This window comes from Acanthopagrus latus, chromosome 12 (assembly GCF_904848185.1).
Source record: "Acanthopagrus latus isolate v.2019 chromosome 12, fAcaLat1.1, whole genome shotgun sequence".
Classification (NCBI taxonomy): Eukaryota; Metazoa; Chordata; class Actinopteri; order Spariformes; family Sparidae; genus Acanthopagrus; species Acanthopagrus latus.
The window spans coordinates 1,391,245-1,403,752 of NC_051050.1; the positions used below are offsets into that span (position 1 = coordinate 1,391,245).

Genomic DNA, 12,508 nt, shown 5'->3' on the forward strand with positions numbered 1-12,508 from the left:
ACAGTATTACTTGCTCATTATGTGAAAATTCACAGGTTGTAAAACACAGAACTCTTTCCCATCTCCATCCCATTTGATGTGAATTACGTCTTATTCCTTTTGATGTCAGGATCCAGTCAGGTTTTCTGTAGTAATTAGAAAATTGGATCTAAAGTGGGAAATCTCAACATTACAGCTGCAATCCCTAATACTTTTGGGATAGCATCAATATTTGTAATTTACACCAATAATCAAAAGCCTACTGAAAATGTCAAGAATAGGATTCATACATTTATTTTTTCTTTAATTTCAAAGTTCCTCATTTTAAATTTTAATGACAATTACAGACTGTTAGAGTATATCTGTTGAGCAGTTTTGGATAAACTATAATTAACACGCCTGTGTAGTTCTACAGTGAATATGTGCATTGTTTCTTATTTGCACTTATAGACTGTTCCATAAAGCCACTCGTTTCAAATGACATTTAACATCACAGGATTTTTTTTTTTCACACTATGTTTACTTCTCAAGTAAGCCATCAGAAGGAGTATCATTTATACATTTTCACAAGAAAATTTTGTTGACCGCACAATCATCTAATTGTCAATCGTCAGATTCACTTGTTCTCTTGACCAGATCTTTATCACTCCATCAGTCCCTGCTGACATAACAGTCTCCCCCTTGTGGTCGAAGGTCACACTTTGCACAACATCACTATATCCAGACAGGATGCTGACCACGCAGGAGTCGACCTCCACCACTCTGACCAGACCGTCACTACTGGCAACAGCTAGCATCTTCCCTGATGGGCTAAATGACATCTGGTTGGCGGCCAGCGGTCCGGCATCCACTGTGGCCATAGCCAACGCAGGCTTCCTGATGTCCCACAGGTTTATGATACCTCGGGAGTCACATGAGGCCATGGTGTTGCCTGCCAGGCTGAAGGCAATGTGGTTGCAAGGGTGCTGGTGTCCATCGAAGGTAGCAGTGCAGACACCGAGCCTCGCATCCCACATGGCGAGGGCTTTATCAGCTGAGCAGGTGAGGAGGAGGTTGGTGAAGGGCAGGAAACAGACACTGTTGACGGAGGCGGTGTGACGACGCAGTGTGAGATGGCAGCGCTGGCTGTTCAGGTCCCACAGCTTGGCTGTTGTGTCAGCAGAACAGGAGGCCAGAAAGTGGCCAGAGGAGTGAAAGGAGCAGCCCCAGGTGGGCTGGCTGTGACCACACAGTGTCAACACGCAGCAGCCATGAAAGAAATCCCAGAGACACACCTGCAGGAAGAAAGATGTAGAGTCAATCACAGGATGATAACAGAAGAGCAGAAACCCTCATAAACACACTATATGTTGTGTTTACTTGAAAGGTCCAATATTATGCACACTTTAACAGTTATGGTGTCATGGTAAACCATGGTAAAATTCCCGATGGTGAAGGTTACCGTTTAAGTTTTAATTACCACGGAAACTGCCGCGGTTGGTAACCACGGTGTGGAAAACTCGTGGCGCATGCGCAGCGTGCAACGTGTGCTTGGCATGTAGTGAAGATGACATGGCGGAGGGAGGACGTGATATTAGCGGTCATCACAGCATTTTTCTGCCTTCAAGAACCAAATCTGAAGTCTGGGCGTATTGTGGTTGTAATAAGAATACTCATGGGAAAGCTGGTCGAGGATGGCAGCCCTATCTGCAGGAACTGCGAGAAAAAAGTTGGTGCGAGGGGCGGCAACACATCCAATTTACTGACTTTCACTTTACGACCATCACCATCAACTGTTCAGCGAATGGAAGGTAAATTAACCTCAAGCTTGTGTGCATGATGTATGTAGAGTTTTCTCTGTCTAATTTGCTGTTGTCACTAATGTAAACTGATCAGGTATTGGTATAACTGAACAAAGTTAATCCGTGATTTGGCACGTTATCTGAACCGCTTATTAATAGTAGATTTCACTTTTTAAAGTCGACCTAATAAATCCCCAAACATTGATCCAAAGCTGCACTGAGGAGGATTTGAAACAAACACGTACTGGGTGGACTGAGTTAGTGAATACAACTGACCAAGTCAGATTGACCGAGTCCACTGACAACAGATGAGCAGGCAGACAGAGAGACAGACAGCCAACATATATATATCCAGCCAGTAATATCAGAAATATATAGCACTTGTGGATTATTTGTAGAATAGACTATATATAAAGAATAATATAAAATAGTGAATATAACATGTGTCTAGATAGAAATAAGAGCCAAAATAGAGTATTCATAATTCATTTAACAACAATAATCCTTTTTGTTTTGATCTAAAAAAATATCCAACCTGTTCCTCACAAAAGTGATGTGATCTAAATGGTGAGTTTTGTAATCTATAGGTTGCACTCTTAGTATTAAGTAATAATGACAGTAATAATTAATAATGACATCATCATTTTTTTTTTCACAGAGAGGGTCTGCTGGCCAATCGAGTGCTGCTGCCACTACATCTCATTCTGCCACTGTAACGCAGACATTAAAGGACCCGTTTCAAAAACAGGCTGCTTAGGTGCCCTCATCACAAAAAGCCAATGACCTATTTTGCACAGTTTTGATACATTCTTTTATAATTATTTAATGTTGATTTTGCAGTTTTTTGTTAAGGTTTGGGATTTGGACTATTTTAATATATAATAAATATATTTAAATATAAATCTTGATGAAATTATTTCAATTTATCAGTGTTTTTTCAACATTTTGAAGACATTTTTTAAAAAATACCGCGGTATACTGATAACAGTGATAATTTTGGTCAATATTACCGCGGTGTGAAATTTTCATACCATTACATCCCTAGTTCATACTTATATTTTGGGTGTCTACTGTAATGGCTGGTTATGGCCAGTGCTGGTGCACTGAATAGATTATGGTTGGATATATGAGAAGAGAATAAGAGAATAAAAAGTTATCCAGTTGCATCCTGAAATTTGTGTCCGTGAATACAGGAACAATACATGGTGTCAGAAGCTTATAACTCACGACAGAAAGAGTCTAGAGGTACAGATAACTAGTTGGAGCAGTTAATGGTGTGGAGAGTGAGAACGGGTGACCTGCGGAGCAAGAGAAAAAGCAGGTTGACAAAAGCTAACAACAAGCTAGCGACAAGCAAAAAACACACAGCATGGAAGTAGGCTACATATTCACCACACCACCAGTACCATTCGACTTCGAACCAAGTTCGTGGCCCGCATTGATAAAAAGGTTTGAACACTTCAGGCTTGCCTCTGGTTTGAAAGAAAAAGACGGCACACAGGCATGTCAGTAGACCTGGGCATTTGGGGCTATAGCCACAGATGTTTTGGGAATAGCCCCGGATCTCTGTGCCTTAATTATTCTAATTTTAATTTCTAATTTTACCCACTGTGGGAGATCAAATCAAAATTGTGGTCCTGGGTGTAGTCTAGGTGTGAAGTCTCTGTTAAATGATGGCAAAACAGACTATTGCAAGAAGCTAGGCGAACATTGCAAATATGGCATCTTACGTGAGGAAATGATCCGAGATAGGATTGTTGTTTGAAAAACTGCAGCTCAACCCAAAGGTGGATTTAGCTACAGCCATAGTTCATGTGAGGCAGCACGAGGAGGTAACAAAGCAGCAAGCTGTTCTATAGTCAGCCGATTCACCAGGGCAAATAGATGCAGTGTCTCATAACAATAAGAGACAGGCTCATAGAAAGAAATCTTATCAACGTGAAAACCATTCTCAGCCTTAGCCTTAACCCCAACCCTAACCCTACCTCAACCAAGTCAAAACAGTGTGGGAAGTGTGGCAAAACCCCAAAATATTCATGGACTGAGTGCCCAACAAAAGACATTGTGTGCAGAAAATGTCAAAAGAGGGCACACTTTGTGGCTGTTTGCAGCTCAGTCCAAAAGTTAATAATAATAACAATAATAATACATTTACTTTTTATAGCGCTTTTCAGGGACCCAAGTACACTTAACAAAGTGGAACAAACAAAACAAAGAATAAATGGATAAACAAAAAATACATATAAGATAAAGAAATAGAAAAGTTGATTGATGTGGCTGAATCTACAGCTGATAGGCCTTATTAAAAAGATGGTTTTTTAAGTCTCTTTTGAAAGTCTCAAGAGAAGTCAGTTTGCGGATTTCAGCTAGGAGAGTGTTCCAGAGAGTGGGGGTAGTCACACAGAAGGCTCTGTCACCGAGGGTTTGTAGTTTGTGTGAGGGATGGAGAGCTGGTGTGTGCCTGATGAGTGCGGTGTCTTAGACTGGATATGGGGATGGAGGAGGTCAGACAGATATTGGGGGGCAAGGGAATGGAGAGATTTATCGGTCAGGAGGAGAATTTTGTAATTGATGTGTGATTTAACTGGGAGCCAGTAAAGGCAGATGAGAGTGGAGGTGATGTGTTGAAAGTTAAAATCCATTGAAGAGGATGAGGCGGCTGTTCATCTAGGAGCTATTGACCACCCACAGTTGTCTACATGGACTGAAATACTTGACATAAATGGCAGTCTTTTGTGCTTTAAAGTGAATACCAGTGCGTCTGTGACTGCTATCCAAGAAACAGAATATGTACTCTGTGGCCTCTCTGCCCCATGACTTGTAGCCATTCCTCTCCGAAACCAAAGTCAAAGAGGAACTGTACCAGATGGAGAAGATGGGGGTCATAGCCTATGTTGAAGAACCAGCTGAAAGGTGTGCAGGTGTGGTCCCTATCATGAAAAAATCAGGGAAAATACGGATTTGCATGGACTTAACCCATCTGAATAAGTGTATCAAAAGAGAGGCACATCTTACCGGCAGTGGATGAGATGCTGACCGAGCTAGAAGGAGCCAGAGTCTTCACAAAGCCTGACGTGACATCAGGCTTCTGGCAGGTACCACGCCATAAAGACTCGATGCTGTTGACCACATTCATCACACCAGAGGGCCACCACTACTTCAAGAGGTTGCTCTTTGGTATATCATCAGCAGCTGAACACTTCCAAAAGAGGATTTCTCAGCTAATTGACAGCATTGATGGAGTCCTGTGCCATGCTGACCATGTCCTTGTCACAGGAGGGACTGGACCGAACATGATGAATGGCTGCAAAGAGTGCTACAGAAGTTCAGAGAAGCTGGGCTCACTCTGAATGAGAAATGCCAGTTTGCTATGGCAAGGATTTGCTTCCTGGGTCATGTTATAAATTCTCAAGGCATCAGAGCACACGCGAATAAAATAAAGGTGATCCTCGACATGCCTGAGCCAAAGGATGTGGTTGACGTTGGGCATGGTAAACAAATTTTCACCACGCCTATCCAAGACCTGTTAAAGACAGAGAACACCTGGACATGGGGAGCACCCCAACAGATAGCGTTCCTTAGGACAAAGAAAGAACAAGCGTCAGAGACTGTGTTAGCCCAGCCCAGCTCAAGTCACGAAACCATTGTTAGTGCATAAGTGCTATGATAGAAGTGCTAATGATATGAACATACAAGTGCATATAATTTTTTGGGGGGGGGTGGGAGTGATGCTATGCGGGGTCAAGGTGAAGTATGAAGAAATGAGTCTTGAGTCTTTTGCGGAAGATGGAGAGGGATTCCACTGTCCTGACACTGGTCCGGAGTTCGTTCCACCACTGAGGTGCCAGCACAATCGCCTTGAATTGGATGCGGGACACAACAGGAAGCCAGTAGAGGTCATGGAGAAGGGGGGTCACATCCGTCATCAAGGATTATGCCCAGGTTCCTCCCCACTGATGAAGGCGATACCATGACATCCTCGACAGTGCTTGACAGGTCCATGTGAGGGCAGTCTTTTCCCGGGATGAAGAGGAGTTCAGTTTTACTAAGGTTGAGTTTGGGGTGATGTGCAGCTGTCCAAGCGGAGACGTCTGCCAAACATTCAGAGATGCGCGTTTCAACTTGGCTATTGGAGGAGGATGGGGAAAGAGACAGGAAATGTCGGATTTCATCTGCATAGCAGTGGTAACAGAATCCCTGTGATGTGATTGCAGAGCCTAGTGATCTAGTGTATAGTGAAAACAGAAGCGGTCCTAATACTGAGCCTTGAGGGACACCAGTTTCCAGAAAGCAGGGTTTGGACAGGGATCCATTCCATGTGACCTGAGAGGTGTGATTTTGTTCAGGTATGATGTGAACCAGGTTGGAGCAGAGTCAGCAATGCCAAGTTCAGCCAGAGTGGACAGGAGGATTTGGTGGTTGACTGTGTCAAACACAGAGGATAAGTTGAGGAGAATGAGAACTGACGAGTTGGACGAGGCTCTGGCGGCACCCAGCAACTCAGTCACCATGAGGAAGGCTGTCTCAGTGGAGTGACCATTCCTGAAGCCTGACTGATTAGGGTCCAGGAGGTCATTTTCTGAAAGATAGGAGGACAGTTGGTTGTAGACTGCACTTTCCAGGGTTTTAGAGAGGAATGAAAGAAGGGATACAGGTCTGTAGTTTCGGATGTCCGCTGAGTCTAGGGTGGGCCCTAGGGTGGGACTAGGAGGACTATGAAGTCCCACTTGGAGAGCGAGGGAGATTTCCACAAGGCTCTGTTGGCCTACAGGGCCACTTCATTGGCGCATGGGAGCTCCCCAGCACAACTACTGATGGGGAGGAGAATCAGAACACCAGTCCCAGTGTCACTGGAGCAGCTACAACCACAGTGGCCTGATCTCGGGGGATTCAGAGAAAAGGACACAGTGTTGAAACTAGGGATGTCCCGATCAGGCTTTTTTACCCCGATCCCGATCCGAGTCCTTTAATATTTAGTGTCTGCCGATACTGACCCCCTATCTGATACTTAGCCTTAACTAATATTTTACTCGATAATACAGCTGCATTAAGAAAAATAGTACCTCCATTCCCTAATAGTTTTTTTTTTATTATAATTATTTTGTTGAAACAAAGTATATACTTTCATATGGCTCTTTCTTTTTTATGCTATCGCAACATTGGCCTAACACGTTCCTCGCATTAGCAGGTGAGTCTGTGACGCTGCACTGTGACAGCAGACCCTTGTGTACAGCCAGCTGAAGTGTGTGAGACACAGCCCACACTTGGTACCTCTATATCATCCACTGCTCTTTTCATATTCCTTACGTTTTTATGTTAAATGACATGGATGCATTGTTTGTCTATTTCACAGCGTTAAGCATCTCCTCAATTGCCTGTTTTACATGCTGTAATGTAATTCCGAGATGGTAGGGCATACTGGAGATTCAAAAACTCCAGGTGTTAGGGTCAAAGAAAACCGTGATCCTCCACCATGGAGATGAGGTAGTTATCCAGAGCGGTTAATTTGATTATCCTCTCTGTAATATTTTTGTCCATGTCACTGTCTCAAGGATATTTCTCTGTCCTTTTGAAAGTATCCGCGAGTGTTTTTTTTGCCTCAGTGTTTTTTCCTGTATTGCTTGAGTGAAGTTGTTGTATACTTGAGTGTTGTTTATTTGCCATATTTGCCAAATGTATAGTAGTAAATGCAGCTCTTTTGTTAAATATTATAGATCTGATAAAAAAACAAGAATAAATATACGCATATATATGTATGTGGATATATATATATATATATATATACATATATATATATATATATATATATATATATATATATATATATATACACATATATATATATATATATATATATATATATATATATACACATATATATATATATATATATATATATATATATATATATAGAGAGAGAGAGAGAGAGAGAGAGAGAGAGAGAGAGAGAGAGAGAGATATCCCTGATTGGAATGTAACGTCCGATTCCAATCGAGTCTGAAACCACGTGATCGGGACATTCCTGGTTGAAACTGCAACTGTGTCAAACATTCAACAGGAGACATTGTACTCAAACGCTGCCCCCTCTTCATACTGGACAGCAGGTGTGGATCAAACCCACACGCACCATAGGGACAGTTGTGGGTCTTGCACCTACACCACGCTCATATGAGGTGGAGACCCCAGATGGAGGACAGCTGCAACGCAACCATTCACACCTCAGGGAAGTACCAGTGCCTCTAACATCAGGCGATGCGACAATGACTAGGTCAGGGAGACTGTCAAAGGCTCCTGAGAGACTGGACCTCTGAACAGTGAACACCCATACGCACCATGGAGGACGATGAAGAAAGACAAACATATTAAGAGATCAAAAAAAGTCACAATTTTATGTTTGAAAAGTGAAATGTTTACTAGAAAAGCCATGTTCGTAAGCATTACATCAGTAAAATAGCCCTCACAGATGAACACCACATTTGTGATTTTTGGACCATGAGTTAAATAGCTAGAAGTAGCTAGTGTTAAGCTATAAACAAACTACATTGTGGTCACATGACTTAAATGTCACCAGCACAATTGTCTCACACAATTACTATGTGCGTTCCTCATAAATTGATCAATCTACAAGTTGTAAAGTTATAGTTGGAATAGTTTGAAAATAAAATCGGCCTGTAAAGTGAGTCTAAATTAGCCACTTCATTGCAACCGCCATTTTTTAAGAAACCTAAGCGCTTTATAATTCAATTGTAGGACATTTAATGATATATTTTCTGTCTGAGAAACTCAGGAGGGTCTTAAATAAACATCATAGCCCAATTCACTTTAAACCTACCAACACACTGAGGCACAAACTTGTCCATCCTAAGGACAAAACACCCAGACATAAACAAAGTAATGTAGTTTATGCTGTTCAGTGCAGCCAGGACTGCACATATTTGTACACACAAAACAATAATAAACCAATGGCACAACACAGGAGGGTCAACTCCTCAGGTCAAGACTTACATCTGGAGGAGAAATAATGTCATGTCTCCTGTTTTTGTTCTTGTTTCTGGTTTTTGGTTTCTTGTTCATGATTTACATCCTTGTATCTTGTCTTGTGTTATGTTTTGCTTTCTCCATGTCTTGTGTCTCGTTTTGCCTTCTCCATGTCTTGTGTCTCTTGTTTTGATCTTCCATGCCCTCATGTGTCCTTTAAGTTCTCCCCTCTGGCTCCCTCTGTCTGTTGTCTTGTTCCCTCCTGGTCTGTTCCTCTGTGCTCCTCCCCCTCGTTATCTCACCTGGTTTCCTTCCTCCTCTCTCCTCACCTGTGCCTCGTCATGTCATTAGTGTGTGTATTTAGTCTCTGTGTTTCCTTCACTCCTCGCCCAGTCATTGTATTCTGTTTGTTGGATTCTGTCTTGTGGATTTTGTCTTGTGCTTTCTGTATTCTGTCTTGTGTGTTTTGCTCCATGTTCCATGCTCCATGCTCCATGCTCCATGCTCCAGTCTTCAGTCCCGTTTTGGTATGTTTTGATTTTGAATTTCCCATGTTTAAGTTGAACTTTTCCTTTGAGGACAACAATGTAAACGTCTTGTCCAAAGAAGACAGATGGTTTGAAAGAGGAGTAAAGGAATCCATCTATATCAAACTGGAATGTCCGTCTTTAAACAGAGGAGGTGGCCTAAAACAATTATTATCACCCACAATTGTTATCTCCTGAGACAGCTTATCAACTATTGACACCTTGGCTCACCTAGCCTTAGTAACCCACATGAAGGCTAGTTGGACCAACAACCCATAAGTGGCCCTAATGACTCTGAAACTCAGAGCTCCCATGTGTCCTTAACAACTATGTAAGGACACTCACACAGAGTTTAAAAGCCTGCAACTTAGTAAGTTAGAACTGAAGAAGCCTCTTGGATGAGATGTGAAACGTCTTCAACAACAGACAAAAGTCCTGTTGCCTACGATACAGCACTTTGGCATGACCTGGATGACTGAGAACCTTCATCAACATGTGAAGCGTTGTATTGTACCTCACTGATATCATGGTTCATGACACAAATGAGCCAGAAACAGTTGTAACAGAAGGGAAGACGACAGTGGACCAGTTGTGAAGAAGTGTCTGTAAAACACTGAATACATTTTTTTGTGGACCACAACCCCCTCAAAATGACTTGTTTTACTGTCATAATAAGGTCTGTGGTCATCGTGCTTAATTTATTTATACATTTTGTTCTAGGACAGAAAATATATCATTAAATGACCTACAATAGAATTATAAAGCGCTTAGTTGTCTTAAAAAAGCCAGAAACACGGCACCTCCTTTGTAATCTCCTTTCCTAATTAAGAGAATGAAATCCTCCTTGCAGATTTGGACTCAGTAGTACTAGTGGGATAATTGGGAGGGTATGACTGGGTGGTTGGGTGGGTGGGAAATGGGCACATTGTTCTCATAGCTATACTCATTAAATAATGTATGTATCCTATTCTTTACAGATACATTGTTTGTTACTGTATACTGCACACAAACATGCTATCCTCTGAAAATGTTAATAAAAACTGTTAAACAAAAAAAAAAAGCCAGAAACACAAGTCAGACCACACAACCCAGTGCGAGCACTTCATTCCAACACATCAGCTGGCCGGCTGGTACCGCCATCGTTGAGAGCAAACAGCAAGGTTGGTCAGCGAAGTAGTGACTCTTGTCTGTTCAGGCGCCTCAGTGGTGGAACAATCTCCCGACCAGTGTCAGGACAGCAGAGTCACAGGCCATCTCCCGCAAAAGTATTACTCTGAGGTGCAGGTCTGTGTTTGTTTGAGCATGGTGGGGATGTTGATGACCTGCAGTTATAAAGTCAGGTACTTGGGGGCATGGCTGAGGGCGGTGACTGTGTAGATGTGACATCACAACCTTATTCAAGTCTTGCAAGGTCATATGAAAGCACAATTTCTGCAGAATGTGTGCAGGTCTCCGTGGGTTGAGCGTTCTGACACTAAGCATGCTTTAGAATAAAAAAAGACAAAGAAATCTCACTTTCTGTAGTAAGGGATGAACTTACATTGGTGTCTCCACTGGTTGTTGCCAGTTTTGATCCATCAGGGTGAAAACTGCAGCCAGACAGCCAATCAGAATGACCCACGCCTGTCAGAACCACCTGACCAATCTGCCAACACACATTACATTACATCAGCCAATCAGAGTGTGTCTTTCCTTTAACTTATCTTTAATAAGAATTATATTATGTTAATGACTTACCTCTTTATTTCTCATTTTCTAACACTGAGTTGTGTCTGGCCTCAATCATTAAACGTTCTTTTGTCGTCCTCCTGCTTCATCTCACTATTATTTAATGTGATGTGTAAGTTATCTGATTTTTTGTTTGTCTTGTATTACCACTAAAAAAAAAATCATTCTTGTGTCTTATACGTCTCATTTCACTGGTCATTTTATCGCACATCATGTCATCTTTTCTGTCAACAAAAACTACTGCAATTTTTTTTTCATTTGTTTGTCTTGTGTCATCATCACATATTTAATATAATTTCATGTCTCTCATGGATTCAAATACCAGAATACCCTCCCTCTTACCTTTTCTTCATTGGCTGGCAGTGCCCACAGCCTCCAGCTGCAGTCATCACTGGCAGAGGCGAGGATCTGTTTTCGTGGATGGAGGTCGATGCAACTGATAGGTAGCTTGTGGGCCCTGATGGAGCAGGACAAACTTAAAGGACTGGGGTTTTTCAATTTTTCAAAGTTCACCTGAGCTTGTTGAGAGTTCATCAGTCTGCTGCAAACGGAGAAGTCTATGTCCTTTGGGTGTCTGGTTGTGGTTCTTTTTGCTAATGATTTATCTATGCTCATGCTCATTTTGATGCTTCTCTCTTTCTTGAGTTGGGATTTTTCCTGATTCAGTCTAGCTTTTGTGGAATTTTTAACTTTGTCCTTTTTCAGACTGATGAGCATTTTATGCCTCAGAGCTGCTTCATATTCGTCTTTCAGCTGCTTCACCGCTGGCTCATAGGACTGCAGGTGTATCTTCAGTCGTTTGAAGTCCTCAATCAGCCTGTTTTTCTCTTCAGCAACTTGTCTGTACCGTAGGCGGTGGAAATCCCTCTCCCTCTGCATCCTCAGCAAGCTGTTCCCTGTCACCAGCACCTCCGGTCTGATCAGCTCCGTCTCTCTGTGGACAGTTTCAAGCTCATTCTGGAGGAGTTGCCTGTGTGTGAGAGCGTCGGGAATGAGGAACACGCCTGTTGCTGCCTTTGTCATATTTTCTGACAGGAGTTTCTGAGCTGAATTGTACCACTCTGACTCAAAGCTGTTCAGAGTGCGGCTCAGGCTTGTTCTCCGCAGGAAGTTCCTCAGGAAGTCGTCTACTGCCTCTGGGATTATGAGGATGATTTGTTGTTTGGATGGTCCAGGTTTTCCTCTGGTTTCAGTAGAGGAGGCAGCCTCTGTCATTTCCTCCTCAAGGTCTTTCTCCTCATTACTCCTCCCCTCCTCCTCAGTGAAAAACTCCTTGTTTCCCCCATCTGCTCGTTCTTTTCTCCTTGCTGACATCTTCTCTTCTCTGCCTCTGAGCTTTCTGTTTACTTGTGACCATGGTAACTGTAGCCCAAGCTGAGACATACCTGCACTTTGTTTACCCTGGTACCATAGCAACTTTATATCACTGCTTTGTTTTAGACTTTCTGATCTGACATGTGTTTTGTAAATGAATTTTATGATATTAATCGTATACATGTAAAATTAATTTTATAA

General features: G+C 42.2%; 1 protein-coding gene across 1 annotated transcript; it reads right to left on the reverse strand.

Moving 5' to 3' along the window:
• Positions 1 to 250: 250 nt before the first annotated feature.
• Positions 251 to 12,375, reverse strand: LOC119030522 (sperm-associated antigen 16 protein). Its single transcript, XM_037118205.1, has 3 exons — positions 11,336 to 12,375; positions 10,806 to 10,910; positions 251 to 1,253 (listed from the first exon to the last, which is right to left on the reverse strand). The coding sequence occupies exons 1-3, from the start codon at positions 12,305 to 12,307 to the stop codon at positions 576 to 578; spliced, it is 1,755 nt and encodes a 584-aa protein (XP_036974100.1). The 5' UTR covers positions 12,308 to 12,375; the 3' UTR covers positions 251 to 575.
• Between the last annotated feature and the right edge of the window lie 133 nt (positions 12,376 to 12,508).